General features: G+C 42.2%; 1 protein-coding gene across 2 annotated transcripts in view; it reads right to left on the bottom strand.

Annotated features, from left to right (window-relative positions):
* MET (MET proto-oncogene, receptor tyrosine kinase) overlaps positions 1 to 22,360 on the bottom strand; it is a 142,445-nt gene that overhangs the window by 7,327 nt on the left and 112,758 nt on the right. The window contains exons 13-19 of one of the 2 annotated variants that reach the window (XM_066262158.1): positions 20,276 to 20,432; positions 19,946 to 20,086; positions 15,805 to 16,035; positions 13,680 to 13,760; positions 11,847 to 12,028; positions 8,574 to 8,683; positions 6,292 to 6,457 (exon numbers count right to left, since the gene is read on the bottom strand). In XM_066262158.1, coding sequence (XP_066118255.1) covers positions 6,292 to 6,457; positions 8,574 to 8,683; positions 11,847 to 12,028; positions 13,680 to 13,760; positions 15,805 to 16,035; positions 19,946 to 20,086; positions 20,276 to 20,432 — 1,068 coding nt within the window. The remainder of the gene's footprint in view (positions 1 to 6,291; positions 6,458 to 8,573; positions 8,684 to 11,846; positions 12,029 to 13,679; positions 13,761 to 15,804; positions 16,036 to 19,945; positions 20,087 to 20,275; positions 20,433 to 22,360) is intronic. The other variant, XM_066262160.1, reaches the window with a different exon arrangement.

The following is a 22,360-nucleotide window of genomic DNA, read 5'->3' as shown; positions in this document are numbered from 1 at the left end:
ATTTCTGTTATACTAGGTGAAGAAGTTCTAGAGATCTGTTGCACAACAATGTGCATATTGTTAGCACTACTGTACTGTACATTTAAAGGTGGTCAATCTTATGGTTTTTTTTTTACATTAAAAAATAAACTATGATATATTGATGCAAGTGTCAGAACATGGATGACTCAAGTGCATTATGAGAAGTGAGAGAGGAGACTCAAGGGCTTCTCCCTGTATGGTTCCATTTATTTTCTATTTATTTATTTATTTATTTATTTATTTTGTATTTTTCTGAAGCTGGAAACGGGGAGAGACAGTCAGACAGACTCCTGCATGTGCCTGACCGGGATCCACCCGGCATGCCCACCAGGGGGCGACGCTCTCCCACCAGGGGGCTATGCTCTGCCCCTCCGGGGCGTCGCTCTGCTGTGACCAGAGCCACTCTAGTGCCTGGGGCAGCGGCCAAGGAGCCATCCCCAGCGCCCGGGCCATCTTTGCTCCAATGGAGCCTTGGCTGCGGGAGGGGAAGAGAGAGACAGAGAGGAAGGAGAGGGGGAGGGGTGGAGAGGCAGATGGGCGCCTCTCCTGTATGCCCTGGCCGGGAATCGAACCCGGGACCTCTGCACGCCAGGCTGATGCTCTACCACTGAGCCAACCGGCCAGGGCCTATGTATGGTTCCATTTAGATGACATCCTAGGAAAGGTAAAATGATAGAGACAGAAAACAGTGTAGTGGTTTCCAGGTCTAAGGGGCTGACCATGAAGGGGCACAAAAGAAGTTTCTGGCATGATAGAACTGTTCTATGTCCTGACTGCAGTGCTAGTGGTAGCCACACAGGCATACATATCCTTTAGAACTTGAAGAACTATACACAAAAAAGTTGAAGAGTTGGTAAATGCACAGTAGTGATAACATTAATAGAAATAAAGAAGGGAGGAACTGACAGTCGGCAGGAAAGAATTGTACGTTGAACATGGTAAATTTGTGATGCTGATGGAAACATCCCAGAGGGGAGAGAGTCAAAGGTTGATGGGAATGGTTTGAAATGGTTAAGGGAGCGTGACACTCGAAGACGACAACCTGGGGGATAGGTGCGTGTAGGATGTGAGAGAAGGAAGAGAAGGCAACACTACCGGGAAAAGGATGGTACACTGTCCCAGAAAACAAAGGAGGACATTTCAAGAAAGAGGGAGTGGTCAGCAGTGTTAAACGTGACAAAATGATGTAGCAGAATGGAAAAGCTAGTGGGCTGAACAACAGAGAAGTCAATACCGACTTTGCTGGAAACAGTTGTACCAAGAGTGAGACATGCAATACTGTTATGAGTGATAGTAGCTGTATTGACACCCTCATGTTGTTTGCATGGGTTTGAGAGGATTCCGATTTCAGCTGAATTCCATCTGGGCATTTGCAAGAAAGTGGACCTTTACACCAGCAGGCAAGTTTTTGCTTGTAGCTCTTAACATACATACAGCTTATCGTATGCCTTTGGAAATGTTTCACGTCAACACCCAAAAGATTGTGCCACCCTGGAAATGAACTTAACCCAAATTTATCCATGCAATCGATAACCATTTGTCAAAGCATCTCTTTGCATGGGTTACTCAGGTTCACCTTTTATATAGCACAACCGTGTCTATAAACGGGAGGGAAGGGCTATGTAAATGCCCAGTCCAGTACCTGAGTGACAGCTGCTTTGCGGTATAGGTATGTTTGTGGAGTTAGTGGTGTGGATATGTGTGTGTGTGTGTGTGTGTGTGTGTGTGTGTGTGTGTGTGATTGTAAAGCAGTTTAGAATTCCAACTGCTGCCTTGAACACCCAAAATTTCATCAGGATCTTTTTGTTTTGTTTGAACAGCTTTGCTGAGATATAATTTATATATCATAAAACTGGTTAATTGTAAGTGTATACTTGATGTTTACTAAATTTATATAGTTGTGCAGCTATCATCACAATTCAGTTTTAGACCAATTCCAACACCCCAGAATGTTCCCTTATGCCCATTTATAGTCAAAATTCACTCTCACCCTGAGCCTCAGGCTCTACAGTTTTACATCTTTCTAGAAATTTCATGTAAATGGAATCATTCAACATGTAATCTTTTGAGTCTGCCTTCTGTCATTTTTTTTTAATGTGGGAAGCAGGGAGGCAGAGAGACAGACTCCCACCAGGACCCCGACTGGGATCCTAACCCAAACCCTAACCCTAGTCCTCTAGGGGTGATGATCTGTCCATCTGGGGCTGGCTCCATTGCTTGGCAACTGAGATATTTTAGTGCCTGAGGAGAGGTCATGGAGCTATCCTCAGCACCTGGGGCCAACTTGCTTGAGCCATTGGAACCATGCCTGTGGGGGGTGGGTGGAGAAAAAGAAAGAGAAAGGGAGGAGGGGGAGGGGTGGAGAAGCAGATGGTTGCTTCTCCTGAGTGCCCTGACCAGGAATCGAAGCCAGGACTTTCACATGCTAGGCTGATGCTCTTCCAGTGAGGCAACTGGCCTGGGCGCCTTCTGCCATTTAACACAATGTTTTTGAGGTTTATCTGTGATGTAGCATGCATCAGTAGTTCCTTTACATTGCTCAATGGTATTAGCCCATGGTATGATATGCCACATTTTGTTTAGTCATTTCACCCACTGACGGACATTACAATTACTCCAGTTTTGGACTATTATGAATACTACTACTGTGAATATGCATATACAAGCCTTTGTGTGGGTGTATCTTTTCATGTGCTTATTAGGGGCTTATATATCTCTTCATTAAAATGTCTAGCATTCTGTCTTTTTTAAATTTTTTTTTGTGACAGAGGCAGAGAGAGGTACAGATAAGGACAGACGGACAGGAAGGGAGATATATGAGAAGCATCAATTCTTTGTTGTGACACCTTAGTTGTTCATTGATTGCTTTCTCATATGTACCTTGACTGGGGGGTTACAGCAGACCGAGTGACACCTTGCTCAAGCCAGCGACCTTGGGTCCAAGCTGGGGAGCTTGATCAAAACAGATGAACCCGTGCTCAAGCTGGCAACCTCAGGGTTTCTAACCTGGGTCTTCCATGTCCCAGTCCAATGCTCTACCCACTGTGCCACCACCTGGTCGGTCAGGCTCTGTCTTCTTCTTTTGGGTTGTGAGATTTGGTCCTGGCCCTTAATGGTAGACTAACAGTTAAGTCTGAATGAACAGTATGTTCTTCGAGGAGGGGTTGAATGTCCCTGATTGATGCTGACCTGCTACCATCACAGCTATGTCCCCAGCCTGCCTCTCTCACACCCATCTCTTTTGTCCCTTTCAGGATCTCAGAATCTTTCAGGATCAGAACACAGGTGCTATGGTCTTCCATGTGCTACCATATTCTCTTACTAGTCTTATCCTCCTGACGACCATTCCTCCACCATGTCTTGTGAGGAACTCACTTATTGAGAACAAACTCCCCAGTCACCCTTAACTTATTTTACAGCGTTTCTCCCACCTCCTCATAATAGCTGAAACTCAGCTTTTACTTCAAAACTCTTAGGAATCAAGGCTGCACCTGTGCCTCCTGGTGACTCACAAGGAGGAAGGTAGATGACTTCTCAATCCCAAAGCCTCCCCTACATCCCGTCCCTTGTTATCTTTTAATAGTGGCCGGTCCTTTTTGTTTTGAAGACCTGTCCCATTAGCATTACTTTCTGCCCACTCTGTCAGGTGATACCATGGATTTATCCTTAAGGACTGAAGTATCCATGTGTCTCTACCTCCTGACATCACAGTCCTCTTTGACTTATCACATGCAAATAGAGGGGGTGTATTCTCCAGTCCAGTCAATGCCCGGCTCCTCAGCACGCCACCCCTGAAGGCACTCAGCTTCCAAGACCCTGCCTGTGCACAAAACACAGTGGACCCTGGTGAGCATACTGCTTCTTTTGGAACGTTCTCTTCTTGGTTTTCATGATAGTCTCTCTCCTGGGCCTCTTACCCCTCTCTGCTTTTCTCTCTCACTTTGCATATGTAGGTTCTCCTTAATAATTACTTTTGGAATCTCAAAAACATATGTCCAGCCTTGACCTCCATCATGGATTAAACCATATCCTCCTCAAATTTATGTATTGAAACTCTCTCAGTGTGAGGTTATTAGGAGATGGAGCTTTGGGAAGTAATATAGTTTAGATGAGGAGGTGAGGGTAGAGCCATTATTTTGGGATTAGTGTCTTTTTAGGAAGAGACCCAGAGAGCTTGCCCTTGTTCTCTCCTGTATGTGAGGACACATGAGAAGGTGGCTACGTCAAGTCAGGAAGAGGGCTCTCTGACCTTGACTGAACCGCCATGGCCTGCTCTCAAACTTCCAGCCTCCAGAACTGAGAGAAATTAATGCCTGTTGTTGAAGCCAGTGGTTTTCAACCATAGGTCTGCAGACCACTGCCTGTCTGCCAGAAATTTCGAGCTGGTCCACAAAAGAGTTAACCATTCAGATGTTGTATGAAGATTTTAGAAAAACTCTGGTTTAAGCCACCTGGTCGAAGGTATTTTGTCATGGCTGCCTGAGTTGACAGATACAGTGAAAGAGGCTGTCCGAGTGGTCGGTCTACATTTCTGACTGCCTGATGGACCTCTCTGCCCGCATACCCGACTCTCAAGTCAAACCCAGCATGTTCAAGGCTCAGCCGGGCATATTTCCTCCTAAGCCAGCTCTGCTCTTGTGCTTCGCGATCTGTGACTGCTCCAGCATACAATTGCTCACCTTTAACTTTTATCAATTTCTTGCCACTCATTATTGATGCTGCCTGTGAGATGTCTTTCCTTCCATCTCTTCTGTTCTGTTCTCACAGTTTCTGTATTATTTCAAGTTCCCCCCTCACTTTGTCTTTGCGTCTAACCCCTCCCAAACCATTCTACAGGATGAGAAAGACTGCATTCTCACCTGATCACACTGTCATGCTTTCACATGGCCGGACTGCATTCCAGACCCCCAGCTTGCTTTCCAAGGGCCTCTATAATCTAGTATGACGAGATTTTTCTCAGTTTACTCTCATGACTCCCGTCTGTGTGCCCCCTTTTGCCAACTGCCCAGTGCTTACTGTTTCCGTGGAACTTCAACGGCGTACGTATTTCCTGCCCTTCTGCCTCACCTGGTCTGTCCTGCTTATTTCATGGCCCATTCCAGCCTCCTTCAAGGCCTACTTTGAAACCAAGCGGCCTTTAACTGATTAAATTGTAGTTCTAGAAGTCATATTTCTCTTTCCTTCTACACCCCACAGAGACCTAGCTTTTCCCCTGAATAGTCAGCACCCCCGAGGCAGCAGAAGACAGTGGTCCAGACCTGATTAATGGTCACAAGGCCCAGGACCTCTGGTAGGCTACAGATAACATCCTGCCCTAAGTTATTCCAGGTCCTAAGCCTTAAGGGAGAATAACCCCCTCCTAATTTCCCATAAAACCAGACAGTGGGATATTGGAACAGGCCTCAGACCTGTCCCCAACACCTGAAGAAATAATTTATTACTATTCCCTCCTCCAACCAATCAGCTCCCAACATGACCTTGAACCCCTAACCCACGGTGTCCTGTGACTTTGCCCTACATGACCTGTAACCCACATGCCACTGGGGAGCTCAGGCTTTGAGCACTAGCACTCTGTTCTCCTGGATGGTGCCGGTCATCATGTGACAGCTAATATTTCTCCACTGCAGTTCTCCATGTTTAGAGTTTGGCTCTGCCAGCACCAGGTGGATGAACTCCTTCTGCTCTGTAACAGTTCCAAGCACCGTCCTTTACCTCTGGTGGAGGGCAGGATGGCTTCCCTGGGAGTGTCGGGACACAGGTGCATGCCTTCTGCAACCTGCTCTGCGAGGAGGATGGCCGCTGCCCATAGGAGAGCACGCATCCAGCGGGCCCAGGAGTTCTGACTGCCCTGCTGGCCCTGCCTTGGTCACAGTTTCCATATCTCTCAAGGTGGGACTCCTGCTGTCATTATCCCAGCTGTGAGTGGCCGGACTCATCCTGGTCTGCACTGTGTGACGGTCTTTGATGGACATGCCTTCTCTGCCCTGCTGGCTGAAGCTCTGGAGGACAGGGTCACACCTGGTTCAGCTCCGGGCTTACTGCAGATCTTAGTATGCTGCCCACAGGACAGATGTTTTTGAATAAGTGAATTTATAGGAACATACTATGAGTACCTGTTAGAAAATCAAGCCACTTGTACTTATGAAGAAAACTGAAATTAGTAATGTTAAAGGTTTCTTTCTTTCTTTCTTTTTTTTAAATTAAGTAGCCATAAAACTACACATGCACAAAAAAACGAGGAGGTCAGAGGTGGGGGTCAGCGATACGCACCACATCCGACTTGGTGGTGAACTTCTGCGTCTGCAGGCTCTCCAGCGCCATCCACTTCACTGGCAGCTTGGCCCCTGTTTTGTTGTGCACACTGTAGTATTCTTTATCATACATGTCTCTAGCAAGACCAAAGTCAGCAACCTTGACAGTGAATTTTTCATCTAGCCTACAGAAAGAACAAATATTATTACTGGTGGCTGAAAGAGAATAATTTATAGCGATGCTGAAACTCTACAGAACAAGTGACTTCTGAATTTGAAGTCCATAAATCCCTGATTTCTGCAGAGAGGCTTCTTCTAGCTTCAGTTGACTAACATAATGTCACAATAAAATTCTTGATGAAAAATGCTTTCCATTTACATCACAAAATCAACAGGCCAAGAAAAGTGATCAGAAATGATGTAACATAAGAAAATTTGTTTTGCTTTAGTAGATCTTAAGAAGTAGTGTGTTCCTGGCTGGTTGGCTCAGTGGTAGAGTGTCAGCCAGCATGTTAATATCCTAGGTTTGATTCCTGGTCAGGGCATACAGGAGAAGTGACCACTTGCTTCTCTACCCTGCCCCTCTCCCTTCTATCTCTCTCTTCTTCTCCTGCAGCCATGGCTCAACTGGTTCGAGCACATAGGTCCCAGGTGCTGAGAATGTCTCTGTGGAGCCTCTGTCTCAGGTGCTAAAGATAGCTCGGGTGTGAGCATGGCTCCAGATGAATGGAGCATTGGCCTCAGATGGGGGCTGCTGGGTGGATCCTGGTTGGTGAGCATGTGGGAGTCTGCCTCTCTGCATCTCTTTCTCTCACTTGGAAAAGAAGAAGAAGAAGAAAAAGAAGAAGAAAAAGAAGAAGAAGAGGAGGAGGAGGAGGAGGAAGAAGAGGAAGAAGAAGAAGAAGGGGAGGAGGAGGAGGAAGAAGAGAAAGATGAAGAAGAAGAAGGAGGAGGAAGAGGAGGAAGAGAAGGAGGAGAAGGAGGAGAATGAGGAGGAGGAGGAGGAAGAAGAAGAAGAAGAGGAAGAAGAAGAAGAAGAAGGGGAGGAGGAGGAGTGGGAAGAGGAGGAGGAAGAAGAAGAGAAAGATGAAGAAGAAGAAGGAGGAGGAGGACAAGGAGGAAGAGGAGGAGGAGGAGGAGGAGAAGAAGAAGAAGAGGAGGAGGAGGAGGAGGAAGAAGAGGAAGAAGAAGAAGAAGGGGAGGAGGAGGAGGAAGAAGAGAAAGATGAAGAAGAAGGAGGAGGAGGACAAGGAGGAAGAGGAGGAGGAGAAGGAGGAGGATGAGGATGAGGATGAGGAGGAGGAGGAGGAGGAGGAGAAGAAGAAGAAGAAGAAGAAGAAGAAGAAGAAGAAGAAGAAGAAGAAGAAGAAGAAGAAGAAAAAAAGAAGTAATACAATTGGGCCTCCTTCCAGCTTTCCTTGGTTGCTAAGTCAAGTATGTCAATCAACCAACTTGTCCGCTTATTACCAATGCTTAGTTTTATAGGGATGACATGGTAGGGGACTGTTACCTTACTTTCTCATTCTCAAACAAGCTGTGACAGTATGTAAAACTTATATATCCCACCACCTCTTGAAATAGAGAAACAGGACACACAGTAAAGCATCTAAGAAAACCAGCAAGGTTCAACAAAATCAATTTCCGTTACCCCAGGCTTTGGATCCCTTTGTTCAAGTGAGCTTTCATGTTGTTACATTGACCAAAACAGGGGTAGTAAATTAACAGCATAGCACTCTCATTCACACGTGCTGTAAGTTATGAATCAGCACGGTGCACGGGAAGCTCTGAATTGATTACAGACTGGGGACTGCTGTACTGCACGTCCCAGGCTGCCAGACACAAACAAAGCTCTTTGTATATTCATTCCCAAATACCATTTCTGTAGAGCTTCCGCAGGCCAATCTCAAATCCAGCCTTGGGAAGTGACAATATGTTGGTATTTGTGTTACCAGCCCTCTCTTTTTCACTATAAAAGGCTGAAGATCAAATTCTACCTCCCAACACTAATGCAGTGTGAAACCACAACACTAAGGTCTACTTTTGGGAAGAAAAAAAAAAAAAGGTAAAGCACACAACAGCTGCTGAGACCCCCTTCTGGAGAATCCCTTTTAAATTCTCCATTCCATAGAGACTGAAAGCCACGCCCACATCTCCAGTGCTCACAGAAGGACTTAAAACTGTAGTGGAAATAAAGGACTTTTGCATAAGAAGAGAAAACTTCCTCACTATCCTTAAACAGTAGAGACTGATTCCTCCTTGTTACTTAACTTGGATGGTGGGCCCAGAGATTCTTATACTTACATACAGTTTCTTGCAGCCAAGTCTCTGTGGACAAACTTTTTGCTTGCAAGATATTTCATGCCTTTGGCTACTTGAAGACCAAAGCCGATAAGATCTTTCACAGTCGGGTTCTGTAATCAAAGAGAATTGGAAACACATATAAACTAAGCATCTACTGTTCTAGCTATGATCTCAGAATTTGGACATGTTTGTAAGAATTATTTTGTTTCAAATGATAACCTGTGCCCTGTTGATAACACCAATCATTTCTTAAGTATCTACTGTCTGCAAAACACCGGGCTAGATGGATCATAAATTTTGGCTAATCCTCATACACTTCTGTAAGGCAGGTTGGTTATAGGAGTTCCATTTTTCAGATGGGAAACTGAAGATGTTAAAAAAATAGGTTTTACTGTTATTCAGGTATGGTGAAACCAATGGCTGGGAGACAGTGGCCACCAAAAAGATAGTCTGTTATGATCCCAAGAGGACCGCCTGCCCTGCCATGCACCCTGCACGGGGTGGCATTAGAGGTTTTATTGTGGTTTCTGTGGGAAGAAACAGGCAGGGCAGGGTAAGCAGGTTTAGAAGTGGTTAGAGTAATTTCAGCAGGTGGGCTTCTGGGTGGAGGTGCTGTCCCTAGCTGTCCGGTACTTGGCCCTTAATTCATTAGGGCTGGGAGATAATGACCTAGCTGTGGGAGAGATATACAGGCGGTGGCTGGGGTTTGGGTTCTGGATTGGCTAGCTGGTTTTCATGCTCTTTGAAGGGGAGTTGTTTACCATCTCCAGGAATTTGCTAGTTTAGGAAAGGGCAGACCCTGCAGGGTCAGCCAGGCCCCAGAAGTTAATACATGGTTAAAACAGGAAGGTCATGTCTCTGAGTCTCATTTTTATGTCCCACCTATGTATGGAATCATATAGTTCTTAGTTTTTTCTGATTTATGGACAAGAGTGTGGGGGTCACAGGGTGGGGGGGAGGAGAGGGAGAGGGTGGGGGAGGGGAGGGGCACAAAGAAAACCAGTTAGAAGGTGACGGAAGACAATTGGATTTTGGGTGATGGGAATGCAGCATAATCAAATGTCAAAATAACCTAGAGATATTTTCTCTGAGCATATGTACCCTGATTTATCAATGTCACCCCATTAAAATTAATCAAAAAAACCCCCAAAACAAAAAACAACAAAAAAACCCCCAGGAAGGTCAGAGAGAAATAAATCACTCCAAACCATTCAGATGGTAAGTGGTGGAGTAAGGATTTTCACCTAAATCTTTCAGTTTTTAAAACCCAGGCTGTAGTGAAATTAAGCCCATCAGAATCCCTGCCACAGGTACTGGAGCACCAGCTCCCAACTCCAGTGGCCTGGAGCCCCACAGAGAGCATGGGACAGAACACCGTCCACAGGACTGGATGGCCAGTGGGAATGTCTGTAGTGACTATAGGAACTATATCTGAAATTGCATAGATGTCACTGTGGCTGGCCACGCTACTGATACCTGGCCATTGGAACGGGGTACCCATGCTTTAGCAGCTGCCATGGAGTTTGTGAGCCTGAGAGGCAGACAGTGGGGACCCTGTGAGGGGGGGCTGTAGCCCTACTTAATGCACATTGCGTGAAGGGAGGCCAGTTCCTTACGTTTCTCTTTAAGACACCTCTATGTTGGTTGTCATTAGTATGGACTCTTTGAGTTATAAAAGTCCACAGTACTGTATAATAAGAAATCTGTCATGCTTTAACCCTAGGGACATAATAGCCTAGAGAAGGGAGCGTATCTGACCAGATGACCTTATCAGGATAATGACAAGAATTAAAGTGGAAAAGTGAGACCTCTCAGGGCAGCTTTGTGCTTTATTCGGTAAAGTCACCCTATTTGCAAATATTCATCATCAGGAAAGATTCTATTCTTCTTGCTGAACACAAAGTATTACTTCATCATCTCGTCCTAGAGCTCATTTCTGCTGAGAGACCCCGGGTTTGTAAAGTTGTTTTTGATCAAGAGTAAAGCTACTACTCCATTAACTCCCAAAGGACCCTGGGCATAGGGGCTATGGAGCCAGATGCCATCTGTGCCTTCAGTTCTGGGGATGTCTTCCTCTCCCCTCTCCGGTCCTGATATGGCCATCACCTGCTTACCCTTTAGATTCTATCGTAAATGTCACTAAGAAAACTCTCATTTGCAGGAGCTTAAGAACCTTTTTGGTAACTCTAAGCTCATTCAACAAATATTCACTGAGAGTCTATGGGTGAATTTGCATTTTAATGAGATGTGTGTGTGTATACACATCCATGTATATATTTACATATATAGCTATTAACCTATTGTCTAGCATGGCACTGTTTAATGGAAATGTAATAATGTAAGCCACAAATATAATGCAAATTTTTCTGAGTCAATTGAAAAAGTAAAAAAGGACAGGTGAAATTAATTTTCACAATACATTTTTCAATCCAACAAATCTAAAATATTATAATTTCAACATATAATCAACATAAACTTGATATTCTACCTTTTTTATACTAAATATTCAAAACCTGGGATGTAGTCTACACTTACAATACATCTCAATTTGGACTAGCCACATTTCACATGTGGCTCACTGTCACAGTATGGGACCACTCTGGTCTAGTGTATAAGAGGATGATGAGTGTGATAGAGAAAAATAAAGCAGGAAAAAGGAGACGGATGGAAAGCAGGAGGGTGGAGAGGGTCAGTTGCAATTTTAGACAGGTCAGGAAAACCTTATTCTGAAGATGATATCAGGGCAAAAAGATGAAGTCAAGGTATAAAGATATTTTGGGGAAGGGTGGTTCAGAAAGAAGGAACAGCAGGTGCAAAGGTCCAGAGGTAGGAGAGTGGATAGCAAGTTTGAAGAATACTACAGGACTCTCCAGTAATTAATTCTTCAATATCTTTCCTTATAGAGCTAACAGTCCAACTGGGCTACGGCTAATTATGCCTCTACATCTCCTGTGCTGTTTCTGGCACACAGTAGGCCCTCAAAGATGGCTGCAGCAAGGCTGCATGGGGATGGTAGAGCAAGGCTGTTTGCAGGAAAGTTAAGAATCATTGCCCCTGGGGAAACCCCTCTAGACCTCACTGCATTCCCGCAAGGATAGAGACTTTTCAGGTGCCAGTGGACCAAATCAGCTTCTGTATACATTGGCATGGTGCCAATATCTTACATGTGCTTCTTTGGCTAAAAGGCTTTTTAAAAAGTTCAAACAGGCATATTTGGAAGGCTGGCTGACTTAGGGCTAGTTCCTCAGTGAGGAAGCTTGGTAATATACTTACATGAGTCTCATTTCTAATGAAATTTCGAAGATCTCCATGTTTCATGTATGGTAGGACCACCAGGGGAGATCCCTCACTCCGAAGGCAGATTCCCAGGAGGGAGAGGACGTTGGGATGACTAAAATCTTTCATGATGATTCCTTCCGTCAGAAACTGGGAAACTTCTCCTATGTCCGTGATTCCTGTGAAAGCCAGCGGGAAGACGATGCTTTCATTACAGAACAATGGACACTCTCTGGTGTTCAGTAAGCAGAGCAACTGGGCAGTCATAGAAAACCCTAGGCCACTACCTTGTCCCAAGGTCTCATGCTCAGCGTTTATACAATACATGCTCCTCAAGTCATCTTTTACACCTGTGTCTGTAAGGGAGGGTCTATCAATCAGTTTGTCCCAGACAGAAAAAGGAGGGGAAAGCAGGTCAGTCCATTTCTGTGTGACTGTTCAGCGCAGGGGTTGGCAACCTCTTTGTAGAGCCAGATATTAAATATTTTTTGGCTATGGTTTCTAAGTTTCTAATTATTTCTAGATTGAGATCCTGAGGGCTTGACACGAGTCAACATTAATGAAGATGAACAACCTTTAATTTGTTAATCTAATATCAGTGTCTGTGGTGATATTCTTTTAAAAATGCAATGCATTCTGAAACCTGGTCCACAGAGATCTGTGCACACCAGGAAGAGAGAGTATTCTTGGTGTTAGGACTGTTCTTAGTACAGTTGGCAGTGGTCCTCTCTTGTGAGGCAAATTGATTGACAATCATACTTGATCCATCACAGTGTGCAGTTAGGCTATATATAAACTATCTTTTTAATTACCTCATGATCAGACTTCCAGCAAAATCAACCATACAGAACACTGCTTAGCATGGAGATTTATGTGTCAAAAAGGCATTTTGAAATAGTTCTGACAGTAACATATCTTACAGGAAAATTCCCTGAACTTGTACGTTTAAAATTTATTGTTTTGATGTAAATGTGTAATACAGCTGGTTAACATTTTTTCAGGATATTGCAAATAATGAGCACAAATTTGGAAATTTAGAAAAGGCAAAGCACACAGACTTGATATGTGAGACCCATCAACAAAGATGGAGCCAGGAAACACTAGTATGAGGAATACATTGGGTTGAACAAGACAGTAATTCATGCCACAATTATGGTCATCAGTGAAGTCTTGGTTTACATTTAAAAGCACTGCTGTTTTTTTTAAAAGAGTATGCATTTCATTTAAAAAAAGTTTCTCAATAACTGCTAAACTTAAAAAAAAAAAGTCCCAGCATTAAAATTGGGGGGGGGGGGGTGAAAACAAGATTCACTTGTTCAGGAAGTTCATTTACGTGGAATACCCCATTCTCCAAAAATGTGGCTAAATGAGGTATTACCACATTTACATTTTTTCAATTTTCTGCCAACATATTTTTTTGCCTGTTTGTCTTATTTCATTTTTTATCTTTTTGATGGAAGTGTGGTTAAAAAAATAATTATAGCAATGCCTCTGGGTAAAATGAGTCATTACTATTGTATGTGCCAACATGCTTCCAATAGTTTCCATAAATGTCACTTGCAAAACAAGTATTACAAGCCAAACACAGTTAAATGATACTTAGCTCATCCAAGAACCTCATTTCTCCTCACTCCAACTTATGAGGGCCCTTGGGAAAAATTTCTGAGGAAATATCTCAATAAGAATTTAGACCAAATTTTCAGGAACAGATCCTTAATTCCAGCAGTAGCTGATTTTCCACAAGGGGAAGTGTAGATCAACATGTTATTATGAACTATCAGTTTGCAAACCACAACAGTTTACTCCACTGTTAAAGGAAATGTAACTTACTATTCAAGGATTTCACAGCACAATGGATTTTCTTGTCATCATTGTCCAACAAAGTCCCATGGTACACACACCCAAAATGACCTACAGGAGAGAGGGGACTCGGTTAGTGTTGCATTGCTTTTCATTATGTAACATTTACTTTCTAAGTCCTTCATGATCTTCATTTCCTTTTTTTTCTAAATGACTATTAGTACATTGTTTCTTCCACTTCACTGTATGTGTGCTTTTGTGAATACAGGGTAGGGAAAAAGTAGGTTTGCAGTTGTTAGTATGGAAAAGAATACAATCATTGATAAATAACAATGTAAGAACAAACTGTTTCATGTACTCACAACTGCAAACCTACTTTTGCCTTACCTTGTATATGCAGATGTGATACATTTTATCCAAAGATATAATGATTATTTAATACCTGGTAAAAGTAATGATTATTTAATACCTGGTAAAAATTTAGGTGGTGTAACTAATATAATAAAATATTCAACCATAGTGAAACCAGTAAAAACAGGAGTAACATCTGCCTCAAAAAACCCTGTACTGTTTTTAAGAATCAAATAATATTTTTTAAATATGAAAATAAAGTGCTGCCTACATGAAGAGATACAATAAAATATTCTCCCTATGTTCCAATAAACTGAAATGAAATAAAAACGTTACTATTAAAAATAAAATCAGCATTATAGAATAAGGATTTCCCCCATTAGTCATCAGTTAATATGCAATTCAGGTTGGCCCAAACTGGAGGGAAATTACCCAAATGAAGCACATTCACACTGAGTCACTTCATCTAGTTCTCGCTGGCTTTAGCCACATCACTTTCCCGATGTGGCCTTTTATCCAGTGGCAGTAATTTTACCCAGAGGTGCCAACCGTCTGATAGCTGTGTAAGTCACTCATTAATGAATTCACTGCACCATCCAAGACTCCCTGAATGCCTCGTGTGTGAGTGTCAGGCATTAGTCTGCCCTCCTCTAATGAAAAGATGAGTAAAATAAAACCTACGATCTCAAGGACTCCCATTCTCTGAAGAACAACATATAAATAAGTTAATATTTATAGAATCATTATTGATTATTATTACATAAGAGAAATAATTGTCATTTAGCATCTTTCATGATAAAAATAAAAAAATTCTAATTTTACAGTGCAGAGAATTAGTACATAATTAGTGAGGCCACACATTCACAGTGGTATAATTAGTGGAATTTATAGGCTGGTAACAGAATTATAAATTACTCTGATGTGAAACATGTTTTTTACCAGTGAAGCCGCTCCCAGAGGAGGGAGCAGGCTGAGGACTAAACGCTGGAGTGTGTGAACGAGGCCTGTGTGGATGCTGTCACAGGAAGGTGGGAAGGCCCCATGGCCGCAAGGCACATCATCCCATCGGCATCTGTAGGATGGCAGGTGCCATCCTACCCCTCGCAGCACATATTAAATGAAAGGGATCAGAGGCCAGTCAGTATTCGAGGTAAAAGCTTCTTAGAAAAAAGGGAAGAGAGGAGTTCATTTCCTGGATTGGTTGGTTTCTTGTCCTGATAAATATTTCCTTCAATATTGCGTGCTAGCTATTATTGCTACTCTGCCTGACTTATTACAAACATTCATTCCTCTCTGTGTCAAGATATTGGAGTGCATTGGAGCTATGATATATGTTGTTTCAGACCAGGAGAATGCTATAAATTCCCTGTGTGCTGAAGCTGTGTGGCAGTGTACAGACTGCTATAAACCACGAATCCGTGGAGTCAGTCACTGTGCGCAGAGTAAAGGAAGACTGGAAGGAACTAGGAGCGAAAATACTGGAACATAAAAGAAGGATGTTTTAGAAGGAAGTAAACGGCACCTTTCAAGAGCTTATCGTAGCCATTCTGAAAAAGGTGAGGAAAGAACGTGCTTTATGTCTAGTATGTTTGGGACGTTATTAAAATGCCTCCATGAACAGGGACAAGTCCCCATGGGTGATATTTGCAGGCTTGTTTTTCTGCAGAACAGAAATCAAGTGCACTTGTTATCACTGCTCTGTCCGTTACTTTCACCATTGTCTAAACTCCTAATCTGCAAAGGCAGAAGATAAAACGCTTACTGGAAAATCGTATTGAACACAAAGCTGAGTGGAAATACTTACCTCTTCCTATGACTTCATTGAAATGCACAATGAGGCTACTGGGCCCAATGACTACGTGCTGGACAGCCTGCACCAGCTCTGGATTTAGAGCGCTGAGGTCAATGTGGACAGTATTTTGCAGTAACGGGCTGGATATATCAGTGTCCCCACCATTTAGGATGGGGGACAGGTCCATCAGAGGATACTGCACTTGTCTGCATGATCCGTTCTGAGATGAGTTAGGAAACTGGTCTGCAAGATAAAGTAAAATTATTAGAAAACAATGGCAAAATCTCCCTTAGTGGGGACTGCAACAGGAGTAGCAAATCGAGTAAGAGAGCCTGGATTTTAAAATTAAAGAAATGATACTTTTATCATTGAGTGAGGCTAGGAAGAGCTTTTACAAAGGCTTTGGTTTAATAAAGATGGTAAGTTGGAAAAATATATATATATACAAGCGTTTTAAAAAATGTTTATAAGTTTTCTTTTAAGTAGACTAAGCATTAACTTTGACAGCTTGTTTATGCTTTTCATTTCCTTAGACATTTCTCTTTTTATATTGTGATGAAAAGCCCTGCTTCTGGTTTACTTTTTTTTTTTTATAAATAAATTTTCAGGTTTACTTTTAATATACCATATTCTTAAGCATGGGAAGCCGCAAAAGTAGTCTGCCCTTTGAATGACTAGTGTTTATTGATGGAATTAACTAGCAATGCTCATAACCTACATGGATTCCTGGCCAAGGAAAAGTGTATACAGTGAAATATTTTACTTACAACACACACACACACACACACACACACACACACGTTTAGAAATATGTATTGGTGACATTTTCAGAACCGGAGCTTTTTACATTAGCGGTAGAGTCTCCACTGTGTGACGATGGCAGCAGATTTAATGTCGCTGCTCAGAGAAGGCAGATTAAAGCTGGGCTAGTGTGCTGTCCCCATTGCCTGGTTGAGGGCACTTGAGAAGGGATCAGTATTCCTTATAAACTGATATTTACAACCAAAGCCCTTTAAGAGCCTCAGGTAAGGTACTCTATGGCAAAGGAAGAGTTTTCATTTCAGGGGTAAGAAACTGTGGGATTGAGAATAAAATCCTTAATGCCAGGGAGGGCAGGGAAGCCACCAGTTGCCTTCTCTTTTCCACTGGGAATCCGTGCATGTCATGGAGAGGGAGTCACGTCCACAGTCACAGGTCTAAAGATAATCTAAGCAGGCACTGACCTGCATAGTACAGAAGACACGGAAGGGGGAGGCTCCCAGAAGGTCTCCGTTGGTACCAAAAGAGAATATCGTTTGTTAGCAAATGAAGAGGAAAACCAGAACTTGAGAGAGGAACATTAAAAAAAAGAAAATGTTGATGGTACCCTGTGTATTCCTAAGGATGTTTTGGTATTTTCCACATTAAACAGTTTGGGTAATACCAAAAGCCATTTGGCCAGAGCAGGTAATCTCAACAGCGTTCCAGAAAGCTCCGGGGCCACCTACAGTCACAGCAATCACTGTCTGGAAGTGAGGCAGACTGTGATTACCTGAAGGACAAATTTAGAGCATCAGGGGAGGACTTGAAATGCTGGGTGGGTGGGAAGAAGAGGGCCAGCTGGTTGCAGGTGCCTCTGGGAGGAGAATGCAAATGAGCCCTTCCAAACTCAGTTCCTTCACCTTCATGTCCCAAACCTTTGCACTTGAGATCAGGGCTCTAAATTCTCCCAGGTGTGGAGACTCAGGGAAAACCTTGGCGAAACACAAACATCCCCCAGCATGGAAATTCTTTTGACCCTGTGGTGAAGTTCAAACACGGACACAAACCATTTAGCCATGACTGTGTGATTCTGGTGTAACACCGTGGAGAATTCTAGGTCTGCACGATAGACTAATAATGAAGAAGCTGTCTCCACAGACACAGACACAAGCTGTAGAGTGTCCCATAACTGTCATGAGCAGCTGCATGTGCATTTTCTTTATTGTCTCTGGATGACCCTCGTTTGCCTGATTTACCATATTTCCCCATGTATAAGACGCACCTGTTTTCTGAAAACTTTGGGGTCTAAAAACTGGGTGCATCTTATTCAGTGGTTGTAGATTTTTTTACTTGCATTTCCTGCTTTTTCGCACTTGTTTTTGTGCTCATTGTTGAAGACAGTGATTCGTCATCAGACACAGATGAGGACAAGCTAACGGATGCAAGTTTTGATAGTAATGAGGAGTTGTATGAATTTTAGGGTGAATAGAACTTGAGTTCAATAACTATGTAATACTTTTTTTTCCAAATTTTGGGCCCCAAAATTAAGGTGCGTCTTATACATGGGGAAACACGGTACTTTCCATGTCTGCAAGGAGCAAGCTCAGTGTAGAAAAGAGGAGGGAACTCAAACTTCTCAGCAATGATGATGACAGAGGTTTGGTGAGTAATGAACCTGAAAGAAGATTGAGTAAACTCTTTTTTTTAAAATTGTGAATTTTAATGATTTTAGATTAGAGCTATTAGAGGTGAATATAAGACAATAATAGCTCTAAACTTCAAAACTATAAACTAGACTTGATTTGCTCATGTTATTAAGGGCATGGATTTTTTTTTAAAGGCAAATGAAGTCATGTTGGCAAGACAATATTTATGTGTATATCTACAGAACTAATATAAACTTCAAAAAATAAGAGGCAGTAAGTTGTTAAAAAAAAGTTAAAATGTTCAGTGCCTCATTGCCCTTCTACTTGTTTGAAGGAGCAACTTCTAAGTTTTCCAGTGTCTTCGATGGTCTGTGACTCATTTTATTTGTCCAATGGTAAATATTCAACCAGGGAAATCCTTCAATTTGACTCATGTCCTGTAACTTCTAAAGATAACGGGGCAGATACAATACAGACATTTTGCTTTTACCAGGAGATTTAAAATAAAACAATGTGAAATGTGCTGGTTAACCTGACCATTATTAGATCTCGTGTTTTGTAAAGCAGATGATGCTAGCTCCTCCCTTTTAAAGAGCAGAAATGAAGGTTTCTATTGGATAAGACTAAAAATATGCCAAAGTCCTGGAATGCTGTAGGTAAAAGGCTGTGTACTAACACCTCACTGAGAATCCTTCAAAAAGGCACTGAAGGTATAATTTAAATACTTTCAGTTTTTAATGTTTGAGGATCAACATTTTCAGGTAAAAAAATGTAGCAATGCCAACCTATATTTAAATAAATGTACTTTTTTTTTTTTTTGGTGACAGAGACAGAGAGAGGGACAGACAGGAAGGGAGAGAGATGAGAAGCATAAATTCTTCATTGCAGCTACTTAGTTGTTCAGTGATTGCTTTCTCGTATGTGCCTTGACCAGGGAGCTACAGCAGAGCAAGTGACCCCTTGCTCAAGCCAGAGACCTTGGGTTCCAGCCAATGACCTTTGGGCTCAAGCCAACGACGATGGGGTCATGTCTATGATCCCATGCTCAAGCCAGCGACCCCATGCTCAAGCCCGGTGAGCCCATGCTCAAGCAAGTAACTTTGGGGTTTCGAACCTGGGTCCTCTGCGTCCCAGTCCAGTGCTCTACTCATTGTGCCACTGCCTGGTCAGGCCTTAAATATACATTTTATATCTTAACTTCTTGGTTGTTAAAGAGAGCTTCACAGTTTCTTAACATTGCGCTGAAGTGATAAACACCCACCTTACTTTTGCTCAAATGATTTTAAAATTAATCTTCTTGAAGTAAAAGGTTTAAGAAGTACAGATTGGCAGTTATAGAAAACAGTCACAAGGATGTAAAAGTACAGCATGGGGAGTACAGACAATATCGTAATGACTACGTGGCGTCAGGTGAGTACGAGACATATTGGAAGAAACACTTTGTAAGTTATCTAATGTCTAACCACTACACCTGAAACTAATATAATATTCAATGTCAGCTGTAATTGAAAAATAATAATTAAGCTTTTTGTGAGAAAATACCTTAAAAAGTTTAAAAACCCAATATAATGTATAAATAAATTCATTTAAAAATGAGAGCCCTATAATTCTGTGTCAAGTTAAATACTTTCTTGGCCAAAGAAGAGGTAAATACTTCTTTTATATTTTTATAAAAATACAAAAGCAAAACAAAAAATAAACAACAAGGCCATAACCCAATGAGGTATAGGTATAGGTATTTCTCAGAACAATAAACTGAAATATACCTTCCGGAAAAGTAGCTCGGTAGTCTACAGATTCACTTGAAACCATCTCTGTAGTTGGGCTTACACTTCGGGCACTTACAAGCCTATCCAAGTGTGGAGTGTGCACTCTGGCATCATAGCGTACTAATTCACCACCCAGATCTTAAAACAGAGAGAAAGAGCTCGTTAAAGACTTGGCTGTCACGGGTCCCAGCAGACCTTGACCGAGTGACAAGAATTCACGGGTTTTATGGATTGCATATACAACAGCACACATGCATCTATAATTTTAAAGTGCAATGACTGTATTCTTAAGGTAATTACTTAAAATAAACAATTAAAAATTTGTACCTTTAATTTGCTTTCTCCTTTTCAGCCACAGGAAAAGTCCGAGTAATAATAAGAGTATTACTGATATTGTGACACCACCAGCAATCAGTCCTGTGAAATTCTGATCTGGCTGAACTATTACTTTTCCAAGGATGGTTGAAGAAACTGCTTGCTTCCACTGCAAATGACAGAGAAGGGCCAGAATTTAGCTGGCTATTGTAGATAGCCACAAAATACACTGCACAGGTGAATCGCGGTCTCTGTGGGCCCCAGCACTTCCTGTTCTATAAGTGGCATGGTCACCTTCAGAGGAATGGCATTCTTCAGTTCTGCTTCAGTGTTTTAACAACTAGGGGCTACTGATGTCTAGATACTTATATGATATTTAGTTGTGTGTACTTGTAACTGGGTACTAGGGATAAAAAGATCAATAAAGAGCATATGGCCCTAGCTGGTTGGCTCAGCGGCAGAGCGTCAGCCTGGTGTGTGGAAGTCCTAGGTTCAATTCCTGGTTAGGGCATATAGGAGAAGTGGCTATCTGCTTCTCCACCTCTCCCCCTCCCCTAATTTCTCTCTCTCTTTCTCTCTCTCTCTCCTCCTCTCCCACAGCCATAGCTTAAATGGATCAAACAAGTTGGCCCTGGCACTGAGGATGGCTCCATAGCTTTGCTTCAGGTACTAAAATAGCTTGGTTGCCCAAGTAACAGAGCAGTGGTCCCAGATGGGCAGAGCATCATCCCTTAGGGAGCTTGCTGGGTGGATCCTGGTTGGGGCGCATGCGGGAGTTTGTCTGACTCCCTGATTCTCAATAAGAAGAAAGAAAGAAAGAAAGAAAGAAAGAAAGAAAGAAAGAAAGAAAGAAAGAAAGGCAAAGGAAGAAAGAAAAAAAGATAGCTGCAGTCTTTGATCTCAAGGAACTGAAGTGTAAAAGGGAGATAAACACAAACATAGATGGTTTCAAAACAATGTGATATGTCCCAGAGATGTATAAATAAATAGTAAGAAACTGACATAATAAGACCTTGCTTCTGTCCTAGAGGGTGGGAGAGAGGGCAAAGGAGACTTACCATAAGAAGTAAATAATCATTGTTATGGGATAATAAAGCCTTAACATAATTTGATATCAGTTTTGATACACTGAGGAAATCTTTGAAGTCCCTTCCAGCTCTAACACCGTATAATTTTTAGGATTTTATAGTCCTTCCAAATTCCAAACTCTGATCTCATAATTCAACCTTACATTTTCTAATTCTTTTCTGTAGTTTTCCATTTTATAACTTTTTAGAAGATCTCAGGAACCCTTTAAAAAGCACTCATTTTTAGATAAAGTGTGGTCTCTCTATTCAATGGAATATTCAGCCTTAAACAGTAATGAAAAGTTCCAACACAAGCTTTAACATGGATAAACCTTGAAAACATGCTAAGTAAAATAAGCCAGACGCAAAAAGACAAATACTGTATGATTCTGTTTCTATGAAATATCTAGAATAGGCAAACCCATAAAGACAGAACACAGCTTAGAGGTTTCCAGCGGCTGGGGCAGAATAGTGACTGTGACAGAATCGCTGAATGGCCCCAGAATTTTATGCGGGGCCAAACTTGTCTAAAATATTAATAATGTAATACACCCTGAACCATTAAACTGTATACTTTAAATGTGTGAAGTGTTCCGCAAAACTCTTCAAAAATAAAACGAATGCAAAAAAAAAAAAATCATTCAGGTTATCTGATTTAGCTGTCTACATGAAGGAGTTTCTGCAAAATCATTTAATTTCTGTTCTACTCTGCCCAGTGTACATGTACATACTCCTTTACTTATGAGGGCCATGGATTTGAGAGCAGGGTGGAAGACAGCAGTATGAGACTCGGGCCTCCAGGCTGCTGAGGGTGGGGGCAGGGTGATCTTGAACTCGTCCTTACATCTCCTGAGAAAGGAGCAGCTTTTGGCAAGAATGTGGCATGACGCAGAGGAAGTGTGGCTGGGAAGGAGTCAGTGTAACAAACAACAACAACAAAACAAAAACAAAACCTTACTCACTACTGTATTTCTAAAATAACAACCAAGAATCAAGCCTGAGCTGATGAGCCTAAGCCACCACACAAATG

This window comes from Saccopteryx bilineata, chromosome 2 (genome assembly GCF_036850765.1).
Source record: "Saccopteryx bilineata isolate mSacBil1 chromosome 2, mSacBil1_pri_phased_curated, whole genome shotgun sequence".
Lineage (NCBI taxonomy): Eukaryota > Metazoa > Chordata > Mammalia > Chiroptera > Emballonuridae > Saccopteryx > Saccopteryx bilineata.
Note: the sequence above shows the minus strand (reverse complement) of the source record. Positions and strands in the feature narration are given on the sequence as shown.